Below are 25,883 nucleotides of genomic sequence, written 5' to 3' on the forward strand. Positions count from 1 at the left end.
ACTGTAGAACATTAAAACTGTAATTGTTGCTTTTTGTCTTTTGGAAACTTTCAGTTTACTTTTTCATGGTCAATGCATATAGATGCTTTTAAAGCTTTTATTTTTCCAGTTTTCCTTAAATTTCTGTAACTATGTTGAGGTCTTGGGAAAGTCAGACAGGCGAAATCACCTCAAAGGATCCTTTGCTGTTTGTCTATCAAAAAATAGTGGTTGATAGTCTTAAAATCAAGAGCTGATATGTATAGGGTTTGAAGTCTGAATTTCATTCTTATTTTAATTTCTGAATCTTGGATCAAGTCGTGCTTTATAGTAGAAGACTTTGTTTAAAGCTCTCACGCTTTAGTGAAATGTTTCCTTGACTTCCTTAGGCCTTGATTAGACCATAGTAATGTTATGCAGTCCCTACATCAGCAAAACAATTATGAAGAGCATTTCATCCTAGTTAATTCAGTCTTAAGTTAACCTCCGTTTATGACTATGCAATTATATTTTCAAAGTAACTTGTCAGATGAGCCAACTAATTTCACTTTGCTGGTCTAGGTTCCGTAGCTTGACAACGGCTTTCTTCAGAGATGCCATGGGATTTCTTCTGCTCTTTGATCTGACAAATGAGCAAAGCTTTCTGAATGTCAGGAACTGGATAAGTATGGCATGCATTTATTTTTTTTCTTTTTTCTTTCTTTCTTTGCATGGGCGGGGAGGGGGCTATGCGTGTAAGTATGGAGTCTCACTGAGAAATAGAACTGAAAATACTGTTTTTTATAGCTTTCTCAGTAAATGAGAGTTAATGTTTTATTCATAATTGTAATAGCTGCTAGTAGTGGCTTCTAGTGCCTACCTGAAATTCAGCTTTGCTTACTGAACTTGAATCTTAACTTTTATAAAAGAAAGCTGAGAGAACATCATAACCCTGGCTCTGGTGATAGTCAGTAATTTAAGTGTGTGGAGGGTGTATGCAAAACTCACCTGAAGCTTTGTCAGCAAAACTTAATGGAAGGCAAATATTACTAGGCTGGTGTATCTGGGCGAAGGAGTTCCCAAACTGCATCATCAATCAGGAGAGGGAAGTATATCCTTTCCTGGGAGCTCACTGAAGGTGCTTGGTGAGTGTGACTCCTCACACTACAAAAACACAGCTTCTCTGCTAACTATGTCAGGCTTCTGCTCCCCTGGCTTGTTCCCTGCCTTTTTCACTGGGTACATGATAGTGGATGTCCGCCTGTTCTCTGGGTCCTCAGTGCAATAGCAGAAGTCCTGTGAGATAGCAGAGAACGCAGTTGTTTTCTCTTTCAAAGAGTCGTCTTCCTGAAGGACTTTGTATCCCCTGAAATGTGGTAGTGTTCTTAGTGAGCTTTATGCGTGACAGTGAGTTGTGACCCCTATTCATGTTGTTGCTGTTAGGTCAGCTACAAATGCACGCATATTGTGAAAACCCTGACATTGTGTTATGTGGAAACAAGAGTGATCTGGAAGACCAAAGAGTGGTGAAAGAAGAAGAGGCTAAGGAACTTGCAGAAAAATATGGGTAAGTAACTTCCTTCCAGTTATTGCTGTGTTTAAAGCCAAATGAAATGTTTTCTGTAATGCCTTTTCTGTATACTGAAAGGTTACTGTGAGAATAAGCATTTTAGAACGCTTAACTGGCCGGTATGATATCTTTTTTTTTTCCTGTCAGAGATTAATGTTTTCTGCATTGCCTAAAAATTCATACTTAGTATTTCAATAATCTTGCACTGGAGAGTGTTTAATCTTCTTTCCTTGGCAGTAAACAAAGTAAACCTTCTGGAAAAGAGATAGAATTTAGCTGGAGAGGCAGGTGAATGATGGGGGTCTAATTCTTTGCTCTTGCCTGTGCTGAGGCTTTCTATGGGGCACAGAAAAGCCAGGTCTCTTACCAAGTGAAATCCAAAAGAGCATTTGGTGACGTGATGTCACATCAGATTTTAGGGAAAACAAAAATAATACAAAGCAATGATATCCTAATTTACAAGCTAAGTTGTTTTACCAAAGTTTGTTGTAGGGTAGCCGTTGTCTCTGGCATGGCTGTGGAAACATGCAGCCTCAGTTTCTGAGAGCCTCAGCACCCATTCACCAGCATGGGGAGAATCTGCTTACAGAGTGCTGGGTTCCCACAAAAGAGCAGTTCTGCTCTACACCATAGTTCCCCAGTTCTCTGCCCCCTCCCCATTCAATATTCCCTCAACTGCTTAAGCACTTTTTTTGGTGCTTCACCCTAGGTGAATTCTTAGTGACTTAGCCTCAAAGGGCTCAGCCACGTTTTCCTGCAGGCATCTGCACTTGCAGACTCCTGGGGAGTCTGAACACCGAGTCAGACCAGCAGGAAGACAGGATAGCCTTGCCCTTCTCCTTCCCTACAGGCACAGGTCATGTGTCCCTAAAGGAACTGCGTGAAATCTTTGTTCCTATCGGATACTAATTAATCCCATAGTACTCATATTCCCCCGTAACTCTTCCGTGGGCCTCATCTCTGGATTACACTTGCATTTTAGCGTGGATCAGATGTGCACTTTTGAGTAAAACTTCTAATCCATTTATTGTGGTTTGATTCTTACAGTGGAGCAGCTTTCTAGCATGTGAACTGGATTCCTTCTCAGTTGAAAGCTAAACTAGATGATGTGCTCCAACCAGTAATCTGCATTCAGTAGGAAGAAATAGATTAGAGCTGGTCCAAAGTAAAGCCCACAAAACATGCATAGTGTGAACGCCGGGTTCTCAGTGCTAAGTGCCTTGTTCTGCAGGTCTAGTCTGTTATGCCATGCTATTTCCTATCACGTAGTCACAAATTAGCTTTGCTTGACCTTAAAGAATCACTGGAGGCAAATCAGAAGCAATCTGTCTATTAGAGACAAATGGGTTTAGTGCAATATTCTTACTTTTTCCTTCTCCTGTGAAAATGCTTGTTTGAAATCCGTGTCACACAGACAACAGCAAGTGTTTATGGTACTTTAACCAGCTCCCTGTGAAGAACTAAAAACTTTTAAACAGCAGCAGATGGCATGTGGCCATTTCTTAAAGATTTGAAAGAGATCTCTTTGCATGTGAATTCTGGAAATAATTTATGAAATGTTTATCTTTGTGGCTGAAAATGCCAACTTAATTTAGGAATAGGGAGCTAGAAGTCAAAGTGGTAGATCACATCTGATCTGTAGGCGGTTACAGAGTTCTCTGCCCTGTAGAGATGAGAACGGATAGCTGCTAGCAGTCACTTACTCGTGAGGGGAGCAAGATAAATCCTGCAGCGAACAGTCTTCTGGTAACAAAAATGTGAGACACTGGATATGCTCCTTCTGTGGAAAGGGCTTACACTGGTAAGTGATGTATTTTGAAAATGATTGCAGGAGACCTACACACTGAGACAGTAAGATATTTTTGACCACTTATTGAATCTTGCAAGTTAAGTGAGAAATACTTAAAATTATGAAGTGACTATATCAGTTTCTTGGAGAGTAACATTAATGTAGCTGCTCCAGCACCACCCTGTGGGGAAGCACTCAGCGCAGAAGGTCAAAGCCTACAGACATGCCACTGAAACATCCTGACCCACAACCATAATGAAAACTAGCTTTGTATTCTCAATACCAAGGTGCCCAGAACCTTTTGTTGACAAAGACATAGGTGGTCTGAGCATTGATTTTTTTTTTTAATTATTATTATTATTTTAAAAATATGTAATATTTACATGTAAATATGTAAGAGAGTTTATAGTTGAGGTGTCCACAGAAGAAACAGTCATCTTTTGTAATGATAAGAGTACTACATTAGGAGTCTTTACTGCCTTGCCTGCAGGGGAAGGTCCATACTAGCATTCTCTCTCTTGCAGTGGCTCCCTAGCTAATGTACATAGAAATCAGCAAGGAGAAACTCTACACATACAAGGCTGTATAAAACAATTGTGTCTTTTTTGGGGAACAGAGCTGAAAAAAACAGACCTCAGGAGTATAACTTTGGGAACTCATACTGGCCAGTGCCTCTGTAAATTGTGGACTCCATGATGTAAATTAAACCTTATCCTTCTGCCCTACCTACAGAGTCAGCCATTTCATTAATTTCTTTTGCGTTTCAGACCACTGACCACTTAGTCAGACCACTGCTATGGAGTAGCAGTAACAGCATTTGTGGAATTTCTAAGTATGTGGCAGTAGTCATGTATTGTTTCTTCTCCTCCAAATATGAACTGTGTGATGTGAGTTTGTGGGTTTTGTCCTCTACAGAATACCGTATTTTGAAACCAGTGCAGCTAATGGGAATAATGTAAGCAAAGCCATTGAAACCCTGCTTGACCTCATTATGAAGCGCATGGAACGGTGTGTGGATAAATCCTGGATCCCAGAAGGAGTAGTGCGCTCCAACGGGCACAGCTCTACAGAACAACTAAATGAGGAGCAAGAAAAAGGCAAATGCGGATGTTAACTCAGTTACAATTTAGGTGAATGTATATGCTATGGTACAGTTGCAGCTTAACTGTTTAACTTATGGACAGATCACATTGTGTAGTTATTTAATAAGATATATTAATTCTTGATATTCATTTTTGATTTTTTCCTCTCAAACAACTTTGACCTTTACTTGCAAGGTGTGCAGTTTCTTAGTGATAGGACGGAGGTTTAATTTGGTATAGATCTGGATATTCCTCTAATTCTGTACTTTGGAGGGAATGGAGGGAGAGGAATTTTCATTACCAAATTTAGAAACATCTCTCTGTATGGGCAATGAGAAAGCATAGGCTTTTGAATTGAAGGACTTTCAAATGCCCTTTGAAGGCTGTTAACTACACAGACTAGGCATTTAGATTATATGTTGCGACAGCTCTTAGTTTCTACTAACAGCAAGCTTACCAACATAGTTCTTGAACAGAAACATTTAATCATTTCATCAATCAATAACAAACTTAAAGAGCAAATCCTGTGTTTTCCACAAAAACCTGTGAGTAGCTTTTCCTTGCTCTCAAACCACAAGATTTTAGTGATGAAAACCAAAAGCAAGCTATTCTATAGAGAACAAAAAACTACAGAGAAGCACGGGGGTCTAGAGCATATGTAGAGCACTTTGGGTATGTCATGAAATTGAACATGTAAACTACAACTGTACTATATAAAATATATCCAACACAGCCTGTGAGACCTCCTGACATCATTGGAATTTCTAGAACATGCATCTGCATATATTTATATGAAAATGGCATAACTGTACATCTGTTGTTATGTTTCTTTTATGTTACCACTCATGTTTTAACAGGAATGTAGGGCAACCTAGATGTCAGCAAAAATTTCATCAGAGCTAGTGCTTTGCACTGAATTTTGTTTTACCAAACACAGATTTGGAATGTTTCTTCACATTTGGACTGAATAATGAATGATGATTGTTTTCTGGTGAGATGCAGCTAAGATACCAATTCTATTTAGATCAGTATTTCTATAAATTTCTAATGCTCATTTTATTCTGCCAGCCTTTGTGTCCTGTACATCTTGGTTGTCATATATTCATTTATGGCTTGTTCATTTCCTTTAGGTTGTATTTTAAAAAGAATATTGAGTTGCTTTTCTTTTTGTCCCCCTGCAGATCACATAAATATTTTAGTGGATCATGTTACTCTTTGATCATTTTTATTTATTCATACAACCTAAGGAACAATCAGTATTTTTGGGGCCTTTTTTCCAGACTGATTTATGAGATGTGCCTACCAAACTGTTTTCTAGCCTGGCAGAGGTTGTATAACTGTAAAGTATTGCCAATTAAAGTCATAACATGCCAAATTGAGTCTTGTTACAGACTTTTTCCACAGCAGTTTGTTTACAAAACTCCAAAGCTATTACTTCTTTAGGAATGTATTTATTTATTTAAATATTCTATCTACTGAAGTTTCAGGCAAACATTGATATCAGTTGTGAACGTGAATTGCAGCATAACAAATTTTTGAAGGACCAAAAATGTTTCTAGAATAGGAGCTAATAAAAAAATAATGATGTAGCCTCTGGTTATATTTATAATACAAGAATAAGTGTTAAAACTTGGTTCTTAAAATATTTTACAAAGTAATGCATAGTTCTTTAACAAACACAACATGTAAATATTAGATTCTTATCACAGCCTACACAGATTTTTTTTACAAGTGCAATATAATTTGACTGCTTTGGGGCTAGGACAGAAATTAAAGCAATTTATATTGAATAGAGGGTTTTTTTCTACTATACAATACCAAGGTTCTAAAATGCTTGTGGACCAGCGTTACTGTAGTTTAACTCAGAGTGCCTTTTGAAGTTACCATCAGGTTTCTGACCAGTAGAGTATGAAACTCTACTGTAGGACACAATGCATTTCAGTGTACTTCAGTGTCTCAATTTCTTTTAATGTAGCTCTTTGCTTTTCAGAGGGTTACGGTGGAACTCTGTCATGCATTAACTTGAATGGGAGTTTTTGTGCTTGTAGCTCCATCCAGTTGCTGAAAACAGTAAGGATTATTGCAACCAACTACTGAGCTAAGTGACTACTGAAATGGTGTAAAAATGTTTCTTTATGAATACTTATGTTTAGATTGGATATTAAATGTTAAATACTGAAACTGTCATATTTTTTGTCATGCATATTATATGTAACTATTTACTGTATAAAGAGAGTCTACATAAAATTGCTTTGATGTCAGCCTTTGAAATGTGCCATAAGATTTATTTGTTTGAATTATTCTGTGACAAAACTTTGGTCCCTTTTTAGCTCTCATGAGAAAACATGGTAAATGTTTCTTGACAGTGAATTACACTATTGTTACTAGTCTAGCACTGGTTTTAAAAAACAAACAAACAAAGAAGAATTATCTTGTGATGAGAAACTGTTATTTCACAAAAAATTGTTTTCATCTGGTATCAGATGAAGGTGTTCATCTGTAATGGAACAAAGTTTTGGAAAGGATTTCCATTATGATGCTTTGTTCCAGGAGTTCTTATTAATATAAAATAGTTAAAACATTCCTGATCTGAACCTTGTCAGCTTTTGTTGAACTGGATTGTAACATTTCCTGTTGTCTCATTTCAGTATCAGTCTGTGTCCTTCTGTGCTGTCCCTATGTGTTACGGGTTTTTTAGTTCAAATGCACCTAAGTTCTCTTCTGTGGCCTAGGTACTTCTTTATGTTCCCCTCTGGCACTGACCAAACCAGTCGGATGGGGGGCTGATGTGTCCTCGGTGATGCCAGAAGGAGCTCAAACCCAAAGAAGAAAATAGAGGCAACACTTCTGTATTTATAAGACATTCAGAAAACTGCCAATGTGAGCACGTAGCATGTCCAGAGCAAAGGGAATAAAGCAATACATTTTGTAAAATCTACTGCTTCTACAAAGGTAAGGAGCCGGATTTTTCAGAGTAGCTGCTTCCATCAAGAGCAGTGTAGATTACCAGGTAGGTTATGATATGCTGGAAGGCACAGCTGCTATTCAGAGGTTCCTTGACAGGCAAGATAAATGAGCCGAACTAAACCTCATTAAGTTTAACAGGGGCAAGTGACTGGATATTCCATCTGGGTTGGAATAACCCCATGCACTAGTACTGGCTGAAAAAACATTTCGCAGAAACGGGGATGGGCATTCTGCAGGTTGACCAGGAGCCAAGGTGTGCTCTTGTGGCAAAGGCGGCCAACTGCGTTTGAGGCTGCATTAGTAAAATGAAGCCAGCAGGTTGAGAAAGTAAGTCTTCCCTTATGTTCAGTAATTATAAGACCGCATCTGGAGTTCTGTGTCCTGTTTTGGACACCCCGGTAGAAGAAAGACATTGACACACTGGACTGAGTCCCGCAGATGCCACCAAGATCAGGGGGCTGGAGCACAAGGGGTAGGAGGAGAGAGAAGTGGGTTTGCTTAGCTTTAAGAAGAGAAAGCTAAGGGAGACTTTTCTGCTGTCTTGAACTATTTAATGGGAGAGTGAGTATACAGAAGATGGAGCCAGACCCTTCTCAGAGCGCTCAGGGATAGGGAAGAGGCAACAGAGAAAATCTGGTGTATAGAAAAGTCTGACTAGACATTACGAAAAAATTGTCACCATACAAGTAGTCAGAAATCGTAACACCAGCTGAGGGAGGTTAGGGAATCTCCATCCTTGAAGACACTAAAAACTGGATGTGGCCCTGAGCCACCTGGTGTAATTTGTCCTGCTTTGAGCAAGACTTTGGCCTAGATGACCTCCAGAAGTGTCTTCCAAACGACATGATTAGACACTCTATGAACCTGATCCTACAACTGCACATGCCTGACAGTTGTCAGTTCTTTTATATGACTGTATATGACAGTTCTTCTGTTAGGAATCTTGTCCAAGTACATAAATATTTGCAGACGAGAGATTTGTTATGAGTATAAGGTATTGAGTTGAGATAGATGTTTGATGAAGCAATTCTTGCTGTGGTAATCTGTGTCAAAAATCAAACGAGCTGCTCAGTTTGCTGCAAAATCTCCTTCCAGCGAGGCTGTTTTTCAGTTGGATACCTAATTCTGTCTGTGAATAACTGTTAATAGAGTAGAAGTACGTATTCTTTTTTGATTATTAATCTGGATTCTGGATCCCACAACCTTCAATCTATATTGCCTTATAGATCAGGAATAAGCACTTCAAATCCACAACATAATGGCTTGTACTTGAAGAGGAGATTAGCGCCTTGATATGAAAAAAGGAGGGGGGGCGGGAAATCCAGTTGTAAATGCTTGTATTATCACTGCATCACTCTCACATCCCATCTGTCTGCTGGAGGCGTTGGTGACAGTCTGTAATCCACAGTGTTTAAATTGTAGAAGCCACCAAAGACTTCACAATACAGTACTCTGCCAGGAAAAAGCTGTCTTCAGTGAAATAAATACAGCCCATGGGGGGAAAAAAAAGTCACATGGGCAGGAAACTCAAAGTAATCAAACTGAAAAAGGACTGCAATTGCATATGCCAAACCACAGCAGCCCTAGACCTAAGAGAACTTGTTTACTATTTGGTTTTGCCTCTAGCTGTAAACTTGGTGTCTTCATAGCTTCCCTCATAAAACTGCTTTGTGTGTGTGTCTGCTGTTTCCTCCTATCAGCTGGGTTGCCGTCTTCTGTCACAGCCACAGAGCCTTCCCTCCGGCGTGCAGCATGAGGCTAACCAATATCCTGTACGGTCCTGTCTTGCTCTCTGTCTCTGAGCCGCTTGGGGGCTCTTCTTCCTTGGGGCTGGGGGTGAGTATAGGCACCAGTCATATGCTCTAGCCTGTGCCTCCTGCAATAGGATGTGGCTGAGGTCTGATTTTCGAAAAGATTGGAGGCAAGGTCTGTGCTGATAAGGTTATTGACTCTACTGTGCTAAAGCAATTTTTATCTTCCGTCTTTCTTAATATAGCCCCAAGCTGACTGCCTTTTTTGTTCTTCTAGAAACCTGAAAGCAAAAACTGCCCTAAAGGCACATGCAATTCAACACACAGATTTTTCACCAAATATTCAGATAGTTAACTTCTTTTAAATGGAGAAGGAGGAATTGTGGTGGTAAAGCCTTACGTGGTGAGGAAGATTTCAGACTCTGGGATGGCATCCTAAGATTGATGAAAGAAGACCCTCTCCAATTCCAAACAATTTAGGAAGGTACAGGGCCTGGTGTTTATGTCCTTTCACCATAAACAGGTATCTCTGTAGGAGGGGGAACAGCAGGAGTAATAGGTTCCTTAGGGTAATGTGTGCTGAGACATCGGTTTTAGACAGTACTTCAAATTTTGCTTTAAAAATTAATTCCCCTGTAGACGATCTGGATGCTACAAACATGGAAATGGCGCAGAAAGTGATTTGCCTGAATGCTAGAGTAAATCAACTGTTGTTTTAAAAACCTATTACTCCTTTTCCTTTCTTTGGGTTACTGTCTCTGTCCTTATGTTAATACTGAACCATTTCAGCTGCATTCATTTTTCACACTTAGAACAGAATTTTGCATTTATAGTGTGAAGCCAGAGGGGATCAAACACAAGCTGATCACAAAATCTTTTAATTTGTATTTAATTTCTATACTAAGATACGAATGTATGTTTCAGGGATGTAGAGTCATTTGGGAAAAAGTCTGCTTGCTTTTGAAGATGCAGTTTTGTCTAATAGTTCGTTTCTGTGTACGGGTTGTCTTTTTAAAAAGTACTTTTGTGAGCATGAGTATCTCTCGGCTTTCAACAGGATTCTCTCTGGTGAAATCAAAGGACGGACCACACTCTTAGTATAATGGATTACAGGTAGCATGCGTGTGGCTGATGTGTATATCTGGTGAGTGAATGTTTGTGGGTTTTGGCATATTACTGCTTTTGTAGATACTCTTCTCTCCCTTTTTCCCACCACTAACCTGTTTGTGTAATGATTTAGAAATTGTGGCTCGAATCAGCTAATAAATGGAGCTTTCTTATAGCTTCAAAGAAAGCACAGCCATGAGAAATTCCATACAAACTATAGTCTCAGCATTGTTCATGTAGTGGTCTTGTGGCCCAGTTTCTTATTTTTGGAGCAGTAATCTCTTCCACATTTTATATAGAACTGATCTGTTTTCTTTTTATTAAGAGGTCTTGCTAAGACATATAATAAGTCTCATGGTCCTCCTTGTATTTCACAATCATTAAAGCCTGCCAAAGAAATGAAGACCAATTTGAAAAGCTTATGCTATGCTACTACTCAGAGTTAAAACCAAACCAAAATCCCTGAATTAAAAAAATTACACATTCTTCCAGAATTGCTTTCCTTGGGAGGGAAGGAGGGAATGTGGTCTGAAGCATGCTCCTTTTGGTGAGGTGAAGCATCAAATCCTGTATTGTGCTGTAAAGAGGTTTATGTCCAACAGGACCTGTCTTTCCTATTTCCCATTTGGTCTGGCAGAGACCGCATCAGAAACAGCAGTTGTGTTCGGTCTCCTCAGCCACGCTCAGGAAAAGCTCTTTGTTTTTTAGGTAGGTTTTATGTGATCCTATTTACAGGACTCCAGGGGGTATTGCTTTATTTTGGGCAGTTGGTTTCTTTGCAGGGTAGGTTGCTCAGATGCCTACAGTGTGTGACAGAGGAGCATTACTGGTCTCATGTTGCAAAGCTCTTCATTCTGGGTGTGAGGAGAGGCTTCCACAACCCCTGATAGAATTGGAAGTGCCATTTTCCAGCGAGTAGCTCGTGAAGAGGTATCGCACTGGCATGTTGCACCTCTTGGTGCCCTCTTGTTCGGGACCCGGGCTCTCCTGCCACATTGCCAAACACCCATTGCCAGAGTGAGTTTTAGAATCGTAGAATATTGGGGTTGGAAGGGACATTTAAAGGCCATCTAGTCCAAAACCCCGGCCATGAGCAGGGACATCTTCAACTAGATCAGGTTGCTCGGTGCCCTGTCCAACCTGGCCTTGAATGTTTCCAGGAATGGGGCATCAGCCACCTCTCTGGGCAACCTGGCCAGTGTCTCACCACCCTCATTGTAAAGAGATTTTTTTTCCTTCTGTCTAATGTAAATCTCCCCTCTTTCAGTTTAAAACCATTACCCCTTGTTCTACTGCAACAGGCCCTGCTAATAAGTCCCTCCCCATCTTTCCTGTAGCCCCTTTCGGTACTGGAAGGGGCCCTAAGGTCTCCCCGGAGCCTTCTCTTCTCCAGGCTGAACACCCCCAACTCTCTCAGCTTGTCCTCACAGCAGAGGGGCTCCAGCCTCTGATCATCTTTGTGGCCTCCTCTGGACCCAACTTGCTCCAACAGGTCCATGTCCTTCTCATGTTGGTGGCCCCAGAGCTGGAGGCAGCACTGCAGGGGGGGTCTCACCAGAGCGGAGCAGAGGGGCAGGATCCCCTCCCTCGCCCTGCTGGCCACACTGCCGGGGATGCAGCCCGGGTTTCCCAACACCGGTATGCTGCTGGCTCGACAGGGCTGTGACGGGAAGGACCTGGCGACTCTGGGGGTTGTGCCGGTGCCTGCTGAGGAAGCAGCCGCCGGTTGTTCTGTCCCGCCTTACGGCTGTGGCTCCGTCACCCCCGGTAACTCCTGTCGGGCTGGCTGGGCCGGGAACCTGGAGCCGGCACTTGGTTGTTTCCAGCCCGGTGCCTGGGTCGGGGCAGTTGCAGCTTGTCAGACAGCCCTGCAGCCGCCGCCGCCCGTAAGAGCCGCGTCGACCCCGCAAACCAAGCCCCGTCCGCCCCCACCGGGCCGCTGTGGGGCGGGGGCGGACGGCCAGCGTCTGCGCATGCGCCCGCGGCGCGTTGCACCCACCGCACCCCGGCCGGCAGGAGGCGCTGCTCCCCTTCCGGCGGGCGGCGCCGCGCCGCTTCCGGTCAGCTGAGCGCGTCCTTCCGGCGGGGCCCGCGGCGCGGCGGGGCCATGCGGATCGAGAAGTGCTACTTCTGCTCGGGGCCCATCTACCCGGGCCACGGCGTCATGTTCGTGCGCAACGACTGCAAGGTACTGCCCGCCGCCGGGACGGCCTGGCTGGGCGACTCTCGGCGCCCGCTCCCCCTCGCGGCCTGGCTGTACGGCGGGGAGCGCTCGGCCTCGCCGGGCCTGCGCCGGGAGGGGGGGGGCACAACGTACCCGCCCTGCGCTCACCCCCCACCGGTTGTGTCCGCTGACAGACGCTGCCAAGGCCCCAGTTTCCCCACCCCCAGGGTCTGGTGCCGCTGTCCCGGGCGGGGGTGCGGCTCCCTACGGCTCTGCCAACCCCACACCGGCGTGTGGGGTTCTTGAGGGGGTGTACTTTGAATTGGGGCAGCAGGGGGGCGGCAGGCAGCGTTTGCCCCGCCCCGCCGGGGCCCGCAGTCGCGCTGTGAGGTGGTGCTGGGGGGCGACATCCACCGTCACGATTTATTCGCTGTGTGGGAGCAGTTTGGTGGGGCCGTACTGTAACTTGGCAACTCTTGTGGGTGTCGGGAAGAGTGTGGGCTGAATTATTTGTTTACAGTTTTTAGCAGGAGATTATATGCTTCGCAGAGCAATACAAAACTTTCGTCCTTTAATTTTCTGATTTGGGGGAAATAGAGGCTTCAGAATAATAGTAGGTGATACTGAAGCTTTGAACAATGTAGATCACAGACACTAGAAGCTGCGTACTAAAGTTAATGCTTTATGTCTGTCTCATGGTAGTCTACTAGAAGTTGTAAGTCATGCAGATATCTGATGTGACTTACCCAATTGAGGCTGTCATAACAGGACATGCATAGCACTTTGGGCTTTACATTGTGGTGACAGTTTTGTACATAAAATGTTGTGTATAGTTTCCCAGCCCCTGCTGTACTCCTTATCGCTCCTATGGGGCATTGGAGACCCCTGTGTGAAATGAAGCTTACGCAAACAGCTTCCTTCCTGTGCTCAGACATCAAAATAAATACTGGCTCATCTGTATTGCTTATCTGAGTCACAGCTTTTCGGAATTTGGAGGTAGATGTAGATTGACATGGTTCCGTTTACTAGAAAATGGCCACAAGGTGTCTGTTTTGTTTTTTTTTTAAAAAAAAAAAGCACAATGGCAGGTTATTTGGCTGAGTTAGGGTGAAAACACGTGATAGAAGAACATTAAAAAAAAATACTGTTTGAAGATGATTACTTTTATTAGAAGTTTTATCTTTTCTGTTCATTTTCTTTAGAAGCGACTGTTAGATGGGAAGGAGAGTATGGTTGAAGAAAAATAGGGTTTTGGAAAACTCATGGATAACAAATGTAATTTTGAGTTTTCTTAAGTAAAGTTTCATCTCTGCTATGGATACTAGACAGACAGGGTAGCTCAAAGTGATGCACAAATTTAGAGAGGATTAAGAACTGTAAATAGGGATATGATTATGTGGTGTTGTCTGTGCCCCCCATCGTACTGCCATCTTGCAGCATATTCTTTTTGACTGGAAAATGTGTATTGGATTTGGGACAGTTTGGGATAGGGGGGTTGTTCTTGTAGCTTGTCTGTTAGTTAAACAATTTCAGTACTAATAAAAGGGAAATTTAAGTATGGATAGTGACGTTTCTTTTATGCATCTTTAATGGGCCTGAAAGCATCACCTGGATGAACATAAGGTGCTTCCATGGCTAGCGATGGCAGGTGCCTAAAATGAGTCTAGTGATCTGTAGAGTGTGTAGGAAAATGGAAGGGAGGTGGGAAATGTCAGTTGGAATGTCTTTGGCATACGCTTTAACAGCTTTCAGTAAATTCAGTCCAGGAATTAACTAATGTGCTTAGGACTCCTGTTGCAGGGTAATCTTTAATGCTTAAAGCTACATTCCAGAAGGGAGACTTCATGTGTGCATTGAAAAATGTTATGTGAGAGGTGTGGGGCTATTGTTGTTGTCAGGATGGCACTCTATCTGAAAAGTGCTGACAGGTATAGAGAATTGTTTATTCACGGTACAGGTTTGGTTTTATAGTTATTTTTGCAGATCATAATTCTCATAATTTTGGTATATTTTATTTATAATCATCTTAATTATAAGCATTTGGGCATGTCCCTGACAGCTGTGAAAATGATTTTTAGAATGAAAAAACAAGAGCAGTACTTGGAAGTCTGTTTGATAATAGCTGTATTTGAGCTAAAAATATTGAAATTTGAAAGAGTAATGTTTTTTTCAATGATCAGTGTTGTTAGAGAAACTTCAGTGTTTGATATCGTGCTTGCAATGGGGCAGGAATAATATGCTTTGACTGTAAGCTTATTCTCCTCCCTCCTTCTCCTTTAAGATATTTAGATTCTGCAAATCAAAATGCCACAGAAACTTCAAAAAGAAGCGAAATCCCAGAAAGATGAGATGGACCAAAGCATTCCGGAAAGCAGCTGGCAAAGAATTGACAGTGGTAAGAAGCTGAACTGGTTCACACTTTACATTAGATCGCTAAAATGGCAGAAATCTACCCTCTTGTAGTTGCAAACAGGTTAGGTTAGCTAGCTCAATGCGTTACCATTTAATTAGATGAGCATGAGGGATGGAGTAAGTGGAGAAAGAGGGACTGTGGAAGAGGGTGTGAGAGGTTTCTTGAGAGTGGGCTATTCATTTAGCTTGGCTGTAACTTGGAACTTCCATTTCAGCTCTAGTGTGGAAGCCAGTGTGTCAGGTTGGCTGTTCCCAAGTCCAAGGCATTATTTTTTTTCCCATCTCTGAATCTCTTACTCTCTGTACATTTGGTAATTGTATTTCTGCACTATCAGATAATCAGGGTTACCGGGTACCCCAAGAAGTCTCTATGTAGACACATAAGATAGTTATCCTTTGAAATCTCCTTAAACCATACAATGTGTAGGAAAAGTCCTTGCGTACATAGGAATGTTTCAGAAACATCATATGAGATCTTAAAATAGTTAGAAACGATTTAAAGACAAAGTTACTTCAGTAGTAAAAATACTAAATACTCATGTTTGGTGGGACAGTCCTTAAATAATTCAAGAATTACTGTGACTTAACTGCCTGTTTTTTGACAAAATACTAACAATTTAGTTAAGTATCTTGACATGGTGATTTGCTGCTTTCGGTGGATCTTCCAAGGAGAATAATGTGGTTTTATTTTATTTTTTAATGTGATTTTGAGAAGCCATGATTAATTACCATCTTCTCTTGCTTTCAAGTTTGCAAGGGCTATAGGACGAGGGGCCATGGTTTTAAACTGAAGCAGGGTGGGTTTAGATTAGACATTAGGAAGAAGTTCTTTCCAATGAGGGTGGTGAGACACTGGCCCAGGTTGCCCAGAGAGGTGGTGGAGGCCCCATCCCTGGAGACATTCAAGGCCAGGCTGGATGAGGCTCTGAGCAACCTGATCGAGTTGAAGATGTCCCTCTTCCTGCAGGGGGGTTGAACTAGATGACCTTTAAAGGTCCCTTCCAGCCCAACACGTTCTGTGATTCTATGATTCTGAGTTGTTTCTGGCTAAGTTGAATTATCTTTTTGAAAAGAAGCTAAGTTCTTAATTTAAAATTCGTTTATACATTTCTAAATAGGTGACAATATGCTCCAATTTTGAGATATGTCTATATGTGCTAAGAATTAAAACAATATATAAGCATAGTGGTTTGTTATAGCTTGGTTGGTATCCATTCCGTCATAAGCCAGCTTTGGAGAGAGTGTGTAAGTAGGCTTGTAACAATGAGAAATACTGTAGTTTGTAAGAAGGTGATAGTTCTTGCTGCTTTAAACATGTACATTGGATAGAGGTTAAATATATTTACTTGTTTTCATGCATTTCAATTTTTTTTTTTAATTAACAAAAAAATTAAGAAGGACAGAATCTTTCCAGGGTGTTGTTCACAAGGTGTTTCTGAAGGACTGTCTTATTCTGTTACTCAGAATGATTGAGGAGTCAGTCATTCTGTCCCCTCACGTTTGGAACTGAAAAGCTCTGTTGGCCAGTATGGGGCAGCTCTAGTTTATCTGTGTGCGTGGAGGTTAGAAGAGTGCGGCACTTTGAACATCTGTACTCTTATGAGACTTCTTTTTGCTGTTTGTGGTGTGTTCTCATGATACAAAACGATGCTGTATATTATAAATAGGTAAAAGCTGACTCAGTTTAGGATAAACTGTAGTGAATTGATGTGATGCTGTGTCACACTTGTCTAAAAATGAATTTTAGGTAATTTTTTGTTTTTAAGAATAAGAATCACATGTAGATGATAGCATATGGTGTGCTCTACAGCTTGTATTTTGGATATTTTGCGTGTTGCTATCCCATGGTGAAAACTAACTACTGTTTGACGATGGAGCGTGGCTTGTGGGTGTGTATGTGCCATTTCTTGCTATTCTGTGCAGTTGCTGTCATTGCAGTTGTCTTTAGCTCAAGTGAAGATTAGCAGCTGGTCTAATAACTCTGCTTTACCACTACAAGAAAGAACCTGTGGGCAGGGAGAAGTCCTCAGATAAAAGTTGGTATAAAGCTAAGTATGCCTAGCAAAAAAAAATAAATCAGGAAACTGTTTTTCTATCTTAAACTTTTGGGGGAACGAGGGGGAACCAACAAAAAGAAAAACCTCCATCTGCCCCAAACGCCACAATGTCATAATTTGAAATATTTCACAATTTCAAATGGTTTTATATTATTTCAGTATTCTTAAAGTGAAACGGTGTTTATTTTTTGAACGTCTTCAAAATTACAGGCTGTTGAGCAGAGCTTATTTGACCTGCATTAAATGCTTTTGAAACTACATGTTTTCAGTTTTGCCTTCCACCTGTCTAGTCTACTCTGTATTTTGTACTCCACGTTGGTCTTCTCTGTTCCTTTTGTCTTGCTAAAAAGAAAATAGCCGAGGGAGATGTTTTGGTAAATAGTTCTCTTCAGACAAATCACCGTGGCTTCTGACACTTTGAGGTCAAACACTCTACTGTTATTTCCTTCTAGTTTAGTAATCTCTGAAGGTTGTTAAAGTATAGGAACTGAGCTTCTGAAAGGGGAAAAAAGTCATGTAAAATATAAAGTTATATGAGTGAGTGCTATAGAAAGAATGCATTGATCTAAATAATCTTTTGTATGTAATCTATATTTACTTTTTCTGAATATAGGATAATTCATTTGAGTTTGAAAAACGTAGAAATGAACCCGTGAAATACCAGAGAGAGCTGTGGAACAAGACTGGTGAGTCATTTTAGAAAAAAACAAAAGATGAGCTACGGGGTGTGACCTTTTATTCTACACAAACGTTTTCAGAAGATTTCTTGTAATTCTGATACTTTGTAGTGATTGTGTTTGAAATTACTGGAATCATGACCAGATTCTTACGTGTGGAGGGGCTTTGAGTTGTGAACAGGTGTGGAGTTTCACTTGATTTTATTTCTTTTCAGAAACTGATTAGAAATTTTGAATTATTATCTCCAAAAAACCTTAGTGTTATCCAGCTTTATAAGAGGCTCCCCGTGTAAGCCTTTTATAGTGATGCAGTTGCTTCTTTGTTCATGCTCCTTCCATTTCAGTTTAATAAATCAATTGCTATAAAATGGAAGAGTTACTTGTAAATGAACACCACAAAGGAGAAGGTGATAACTTGCATCTGATTTCGAGTAAGGGTCTTTAGTTGTGATGTTTAATTGTAGAAAATATGTGTAGGCATGAAAGTAGAAGCATAAACAAGTGATGTTTAATTGTAGAAAATATGTGTAGGCATGAAAGTAGAAGCATAAACAAGTTTTAAATTACAGTTCATCATAGTTGGTACACGGAATATTCCTCTACTCTTCTCTTTGAAGAAGGAATAACTTCCTCTATATAGTATATAGTATAAGAGTGGCCTGTGATACAGAGCTATTATGGGATACTGGTGGAGTTGCTCTGCAAAATGGCATGTATTTTCAACCATAAGTATGTAAGCACATCTAAAACAACTTCTGCTTTATTTCAGTTGATGCAATGAAGAGAGTGGAGGAAATAAAGCAAAAACGCCAAGCCAGGTTTATTATGAACAGGTGAGGAGAAGTATTTGTGTTATGGGAGCTCTCACAAATCTGTATTAGTCAGTCTTTCCAGAGAAATGATGATGAAAAGTTTTAAATGGTTATTTCCTTTGTACATACGCAGTCATCCAAACAATGGGATGAATGAAATGCTTTCAGTGGGCTCTGCCGCGCTACCAAACTACTGTGCTTTATTGGCTGTCCAGTGAAATGTAGCTTTGGGACGCATGATGATAATAGTTATATTTCCTTGTTTGTAATATCGAGTCTTAGATTTAAACAAATTTCTGGTAAGAGTTGATGGTAGTGCTGGCTTTTTTTCCTGGTTTTGCATCCAGTATATGTTTTTTTTTCCTTTTTGGTTTTCAAATACTTTTATCTTTATTTCCTTATAGTTACTTACAGTTTACATACCTATAGCTAAAGATGTGTTTCATGCATTAAAATGAAAACATACATGTCCTCTTTGAAGGTAATTAAATTTAATTCCCCCCCAGATTAAAGAAGAGCAAAGAGTTGCAGAAGGCAGAAGACATCAAAGAAGTCAAACAGAATATCCACCTTCTTCGTGCCCCACATGCAGCAGGTAAGAACTTGCTTTACCTGGTTTGCTTAGGTTAACTTGTGTATACAACTTTATGATTAATATTGATGATTTTGCTATGGCTAATTCTACAGGTCAATAATCCTGTGCATTTTTCTTACAATTAATTTGTTGAATTTGGAGAATAGCTCTTGCCACTGAACGTAATCGGTGTCTTTGTTCTGAATCAAACACACCTTTTATTTATCTAGTCCTGCATTCATCCTTCCTTTTCCCTGAGTATTTTAAACTGCACTCAGTAACTACTCTCTGAACTGCACGTTTGTTAACCAATATGTTTATCTAAGTCTTCCCTTTGAACTGATTATTTGAACTCAACAGACTCTACCACTGATTGATATAAAATATAGTAGTCAAACTCTACTTTTTGAGTTTTTTAGGTAATTGTGAGAGTAGAGGGGTGTTTTTTGTAGTTCACTGTGTATAATGAAATTTCTATGAAAATACTATTTCTTCAGTGTAAGCCTAACAATTTTAAAAATATGATAATTTAACAAATTTTCACTAAAATCTGTGCCTAGTTCAGATATAATGTGTATGGTTTGTTAGTGAACTTAGTTTTTCAGTTGGAGAAACCTGTTTCTGCTAAATAATTTTCCGGTTTCTAAACTCTGTGTTAGATGATGTAGATAAAAATGGATTGTAAAGATGATTTATTTTTTAAGATACAGGTAATGGAGTAGAGTAATGTCAAGAAGTTAAAAATGTTTCCATTAGTTATTGTTTCTTAAAAATTACCAGTGATTTTGTCTCTGGGGATGTAGATGTGACATATTATTAGATGTTAACTAGAATTCTGTTCTATGTTTTTTCTTCCAGTTTGCCTTAACTGTAGTCTAAGATTGTTTATATGTGAAACAAGGTTTTGTCAATATATATTTAAACTTTGGTTTAATCTCCTCCTTGTTTGTTGAGGGAAGAAAATGAAAAAGGATCTGAATTCAAAAGATTAAACCTGAGTGTTCATTTCTTTTGTTTGGCTTTGCTTACATTAAATGAATGATGCACAATAGGAACATACTACATCTGTTAGTCAAGCAACAGCTTCTCCAATGTTTTGCAGTTCCTGCCTGGCCTTAAAGAGAGCAGAATCAAATGTCAATCCTGGATTTTTTTGTTTTGTTTTGTTTGTTTTTTGGGAGCATTATTGGGAGTTAACGCTATTGCCATCCAGCTCAGCATTAAGGAGTGCTTAAATCTTTACATAAAAACTAATGTGAGAGGGCCACTGATCTGTTAAAAGTAATGGATTTTTATAGTCCTTTGCAAGGTTCTGCTAGGTATTGCCAGATACATCAAAGTGCATCATACTAGATGAAAGCATATGTTGACTGCATTTTAGATTTTGTACGAAAACAGCATCGTTTTTTCTGTTAAAACAATTCTTAAGTAGTTTTAGGTGGTGGTGGAGGTTAGCAATAAATACTTGTAAACTTGACGGGTTTACCCTAAAAAACTCTTTAAGCAATATGTTTAGGCTGTTTCACCTAGAATAGACATGTATATTGTTCAAAGAGAAACAGTTATTTGGGTTTAGAGAGACATCTTTAAATTAATTCTTTCTTTACTCTGAAGGCACACCGAAACAGCTGGAGGACAAAATGGTGCAGAAGTTACAAGAGGATGTGGCTATGGAAGAAGACTCTTAAAATGCTTTTATTTTCTATTTATATCTCTTCAGCAGTTAACAGTTCCTTACTGCCTCACCTGACATCATTCAGAACTGTGCTTACAGTTGAAGAAAAATATATTTTAATGAATAGTGGTCATTTACAGTTTGAATAATTTTTGGTTTTATAAAAAATAATAAGATGGATACTGGTTTGGGCAGTATTTACAATTATGTAATTTGACAAAACCTTGTCGGCAGGATTGAGGGTAAGGCATATTGTTTGAGGTACTGTGTACTCCTTGGAAAGTTACACTTTCTTTCTGGATAACTTTTCCCTGATAATTCAAGGAATAAAAGATGTTGGCCCTGAGCTTTTCCTGTTTTGTCTGTTGTTCTTACATAGTAGTAAAAGCAGATAAAATTCTATCTTAATGGTTATAAGGTGGAGCAGGATGTATTATTTTTTGTCAGTCCAGTGTAGTCCAGACTCTTTTTCACTCTTGTCATTGGCAAAATTTTTTTGTTTGTTATGAATACATACAGTGTTTATCTCCTTTTTAAGTCGACTTCCCCTGGATTACATTGCGGATGACACCTAAGCCTGGCAAAGCTAACACTGGAATTTCTGCTGTTTGGAAAATAGTAGTGGTGATAATATCCAGTCTGAAGATGGACCTGCCATCCTCCTGACCTACCGAAATTCAAATCTGACATGTAATCTTGCTGATTGAGATTCTCAATAAATCACTTTTCACTGTTTCTACCTAACACTTAGGATTATTTTGACAGAAAAGAAGGTCAAGTTAAAACGTAGACATTTTGCATACTCTGGTGGGATTTATCTTTATTCAGTGTGTCATCAGCACTGAGATGAATACTCTGCTTCCTTAAACTGACAGCAGTTTACCTACAACAGTGCGATCAGAGAAGCCTTTCAAAGGCATTTAAAATAGTATTTACTTTCTCGTCAGTGCTAGTTATCCTGAAAAAATTGTAATTTGTAGTTCTGTTCCAAACTTGAATATATGCTGTATCAAGCATTGGAAAACTTCCTTCTGCCTACCACCTACATGTGTAGTTCAGAAAAGAGTCATATTTGAACATACGAAAGGGGGCACTGGGGAGTGTGTGAAATAAACAGGCATTGTACTCAGTTTTTCATCTCTTGATTTATGAATTATGTTTAGATATTTAGAAAACTTCAATGTAGTGAGATAAAAATAACTGAATTCTAGTAATACAAATATGTAATTCCTTCATATTTTCATGAAATTAAAATTTTGCTATAATTTCAAATTTGCTGATAAGGTGATAGCTGATAAGTATTTTAGATGTACAGTATTAGTATCTCCCCTGTAAGCTGTAATATAAATAACATCTCAAAAGCCTACGGTAAGTTGGCCATGTCAGAAAACATGTCAGTGGGGTGAAATCACTAAGATGCTGCAGTATAGTCCTTGGACATAGTGAAGGGAGACCTTCACAGACTGTTAATTCTATGTTCATGTGACTGTACAAGTTAACTCAGTTATTTCAGCTCAGGAAATACGTTTCTTGCATGGCCCATTTTACCATAATATTTGATGTCCTTAATCCTTGAAGTGGGATGCTTTATCTAAAAATCTTATTACAGATTATTTTTTTTTTACTGAGTTTTAAAGATACGATGTTCAGTGAGTGCCAAGTTCTAATTTTCTCCAAAAATAGTAAAGGAAATCTGTGCAAAGCAGAGAAAGGCAATGAATCCCATTGGATGCTGTGCAGTATTTATATACAAGCTTTTAGTTCATATGAGGTTTTTTAGTATTAAATAATTTATATTGCATAGTATCTGTAGTTTTTCTGTCCACATCTTTAAATGAACTGCAGTCCTTAACTTGGTTGCGTTCTCTATAAAAGCATCTCTATGGGATTTTTAACACTTTCCTATGAAGGTCTGTAAGTGAAGCACTCATTTTGCAGCAGCTGAGAAGAGCCATTTGGGGAGTACACTACAACCATAAATGCTGAACATCCTGCCAGTTGTATGAGTTGCTTAACCTGTGTACCTCGTTACAGCCTGTGTAATAGTATAATTGCAAGCAAGGGCAATTTGAAGTTAATACTGAAGTTGTCCATCATTGTGCAGGCACGTTATTTCCCTGAGAAGCAGAGACTTGTTGCCTGCCCTGCTGTGTATACCTTGTGAGTATGTAGGAGGCAGTTAAGTTTAAAAATTTGCATAAGTAACATGCTTACAACACCCGTTCTGAAGGTGCCCTAGTGATGGTTTTTTTAATTTTTATTTTTTAATTTAATTGCCATGGTGTCCTATTCTCTTGTCTGTGTCAACTGGAGAAGGATGCTGCTGAGACAGCACATGGCGAGGAGGGAACAACTGCAGCTGAAGAGCACCACAAGGCTGGTGATCCTCCATCCTTCCTGTCTCTGTGTGCAGAGACCTTCCTGAGGAGCTGCGGAGGAGTGGGGTTTTTCTTTTTCTTTTTTTTTTTTTGGGTGCTGGCTGTCCAACCACATTTCTAATAGGAATTGTTCTTCTTCAAAGATATTTTGGTGAAAAGCGGTTAATTTCTTTGCTTGCTTAGGATGAAAATTTGCAACTAAGACTAATCTGACTGAAAATTCCTTTAGATTTTGGGTTTTGTTTACAAGACTGGGAGAGAAAATGTCCAACTGAGCAGATGGGGAGCCCTCGTCCTCCTCCTGCCTATGGGGCTGAGCAGCAGCCAGCCGTCTGGAGAGGCAGGACCTGCCATCAGTTCCCCCTTCAATAGCAAGTTGGAGAGACCGTATTTAATGAGCAGCACATCGTTATTCATTAGAGATCTCAGTGTTGTACGGCCAAATCACTGATCCTGTCTGTGGTGAGATCTAGTAGGAGCAGAGCTCAAGGTGCTGTGAGTACAGACTGTTACAAGACTGATGATGATGTGTCCATTAGATTCAATATTTAATCAGAAAAATAATTTACTTATGAATAACTGGTAGTGCTTAATTCCAGTATACAGTCTGTCTTGCTTGGCATTTACTAGATCCAACAAACTCTTGACATTTTGTGTTTGTACTTGACGATTGGGAGCTTTTCTTCAAAACAAAGTATGATGGGCTTGATCAGAACAAATGTGATACTGTTTTTTTAAGAAATGACATTTGGTTTCAGTTGCCATCATCTTTTCTTACAAAACAAAACCAGATGTATGTTTTTATTTTTTTTACAGACTGACTGCAAAAGGTGGAAATGTGGATTTTTAATAGTGATTTATGAGGTGACTTTTTCTTATATTTCCCCTTTTCCTTTTTAATCCATCACTTTAATGATTTCAAGTTAAGCGCTGGCTCTGTTTTCAGGAGAAGGCTAACCTGCTGCTAACATGTTGTGGCTGCTGCCTCACCTCCTGGTGCTGCGCAGCCCGGAGCAGGCCTGCGGCCCGGTGAAGGTTACAGCACTGCCCTAAGCCCCCAGAGACACCTGCTAGATCTTTTATCAAGTTTCATCCTTTTTCAGTATGCGATTGTCATCGTAACTATCCGAAACACCACTGCTTGGGGTGCTGTGTGGAGATCTGTTCCTGGCAGGCCGGGGAAGCCTGCGGCCCACCCGTGGTGGCGCCATCTTGGAAACAAGGGCGCCTTTCTGAGGTAAAAAAAGGCCCTGGAGAGCTCAGGCGCTTTTGCTGAGGCTGTTTCCGCATTTTCATATGAAGTAAGACCTGGAGATAACTTCCTTTTTTGCCTTTGGTCATGGGTTGGTTTTGCAATCCATTGCTTGTTGCTTCGGTTGTCTGTGGAGTCTCTCGTTTTTCTTGTGGAATTTTGATCCTGAGAGAACGACTGGAAAAAAATGAAGTGATGGGTGATTGTTGTGCTTGTTTGTTTGTTTTTAAGGAAAAAAAGGAAAAACATCTCAGGCTTCCCTTTCAGTCTTTCCTTTGCAAGTGCTGACAAATAGGGTGTGGAAAAAGTGAAAATTACTGCTTTCTCTGTAATCGAGTTGTGCTGAACCGCTGCAGATTTTCTTCACAGGAAATCGGGCCTTCCCATATTTTTGAAAGATACGACTTTTTAGTACTTGGCAAGGGAAAAATCTTTATGATTCAGCGGATAATGGTAATTTTGCAAACTAGCTGAGAAACAAAAGGTGTTAGATACAGTAAACACATTTTTGAAATACCATTTTTTCCCTCTAACTATACTGTAAAAGCTTACAGCTTAAAACTTTGTTCAACCTTTTTTCCTAACCTAAATGTTATATTTGGTTGGATGCCTTTTAAATACTGAAAAACAGTTCCTGAGAGAAACTTGATGGTGCCTGGAAACTTATAGTTTGCAGGAAAATTTTGGCTGTGTTGTAGTTTATGCAGCTAACTGACTTGAGATGTGCTTACTCTTAAGAGTAACAGCACAACAGAGCCCAGTACATGTATGAGATCGGTCCTTTTGTGACACAAAGAAACATAAATCAATTCAATATGTTGACATGGCCATATGTGTCAATGGCTGGAAAAGCAATATAGACAGCTGCTAATAGGTCCAAAGGCCTATGTCCCAGGAGACAGTATTTCAACCTCCAGGCTGTTCAATTCCTCAATTACTGTTCTGGCCTCAAAAATTCAATCTCCTTCGCCAGCCTAACTTATTTATGGGCTGCACTGAACTGCGACCAGGGAGAGCAGAAAACTGAAATAAATCAACTGCTGATAAAATTGTTTAAGTCTGCTTGTTGTCTGTCTGTCTATTTTTAGGTCTCAATTTCAAAAGGCCCTATGCAGAGAAATGCCTAGGGTTTCTTTTTTATTGTATCAGTAATAATTAGTCTTTGGTGTTGTTTGCTAAATACAAGGAATTTTTTTTCCTAATTGTGACCTAATTGACCTGATTGTGGCTGTAGTGTTTTGAACAAGCAATATTACTTGAGACCGGGTAGGAACAGAGAGAAATAAAGATTTGTGGAGGTAGCTGAGGTAGAAGACATTCTTTGCTGGTTTTGGTTGTTTGGTGTTCTCGCCCCCTGCCTTCCCCCTTACGTTTTTCATATTATGTTTAGTTTGGTAAAGTCACTCTTGTTTCTTAAACTGCTGTTGCTTCATCTTTAAAGTGCTCAGGGAACATTTTATCTTATACACACACACATATATATATATGGCAGTAATGGTATGTACTGAGTAAAGGGATATCAGCTCTAGCTCTACAAGCAGTTTGATTTATTAGTGACATTGTTTCAGTATAGGGAACTGATTCCTGAATGGAAATAAATGTGTTATGTATAAGGGAATAATTTCGTGCATCCACAGGTTATCACCTGGAATCAAGGC

General features: G+C 39.9%; 2 protein-coding genes across 14 annotated transcripts in view; both read left to right on the forward strand.

Annotated features, from left to right (window-relative positions):
* Positions 1-6,670, forward strand: part of RAB27A (RAB27A, member RAS oncogene family) — a 35,802-nt gene extending 29,132 nt beyond the window's left edge. For all 13 annotated transcript variants that reach the window (XM_063345493.1, XM_063345489.1, XM_063345483.1 and 10 more), the window contains 3 exons: positions 541-644; positions 1,402-1,525; positions 4,233-6,670. In XM_063345493.1, the coding sequence (XP_063201563.1) occupies positions 541-644; positions 1,402-1,525; positions 4,233-4,431 (427 nt within the window). In that variant the 3' untranslated portion in view covers positions 4,432-6,670. The remainder of the gene's footprint in view (positions 1-540; positions 645-1,401; positions 1,526-4,232) is intronic.
* Positions 6,671-12,253: 5,583 nt separating this feature from the next.
* On the forward strand, positions 12,254-20,941 carry RSL24D1 (ribosomal L24 domain containing 1). Its single transcript, XM_063347045.1, has 6 exons — positions 12,254-12,412; positions 14,670-14,783; positions 17,471-17,543; positions 18,304-18,367; positions 18,853-18,941; positions 20,535-20,941. Exons 1-6 carry the CDS (start codon positions 12,332-12,334, stop codon positions 20,606-20,608), a joined length of 495 nt encoding a protein of 164 aa, XP_063203115.1. The 5' UTR covers positions 12,254-12,331; the 3' UTR covers positions 20,609-20,941.
* Positions 20,942-25,883: the final 4,942 nt, after the last annotated feature.

The sequence above is a fragment of the Chroicocephalus ridibundus genome, chromosome 9 (assembly GCF_963924245.1).
Source record: "Chroicocephalus ridibundus chromosome 9, bChrRid1.1, whole genome shotgun sequence".
Taxonomy (NCBI): Eukaryota; Metazoa; Chordata; class Aves; order Charadriiformes; family Laridae; genus Chroicocephalus; species Chroicocephalus ridibundus.

Coding starts and splice junctions, on each gene's coding strand:
- RSL24D1 (XM_063347045.1), top strand. CDS start 12,332: ATGCGGATCGAGAAGTGCTACTTCTGCTCGGGGCCCATCTACCCGGGC. Junction 14,784..17,470: donor CTGGCAAAGAATTGACAGTG/GTAAGAAGCTGA, acceptor TTCTGAATATAG/GATAATTCATTTGAGTTTGA. Junction 18,942..20,534: donor TCGTGCCCCACATGCAGCAG/GTAAGAACTTGC, acceptor TTTACTCTGAAG/GCACACCGAAACAGCTGGAG.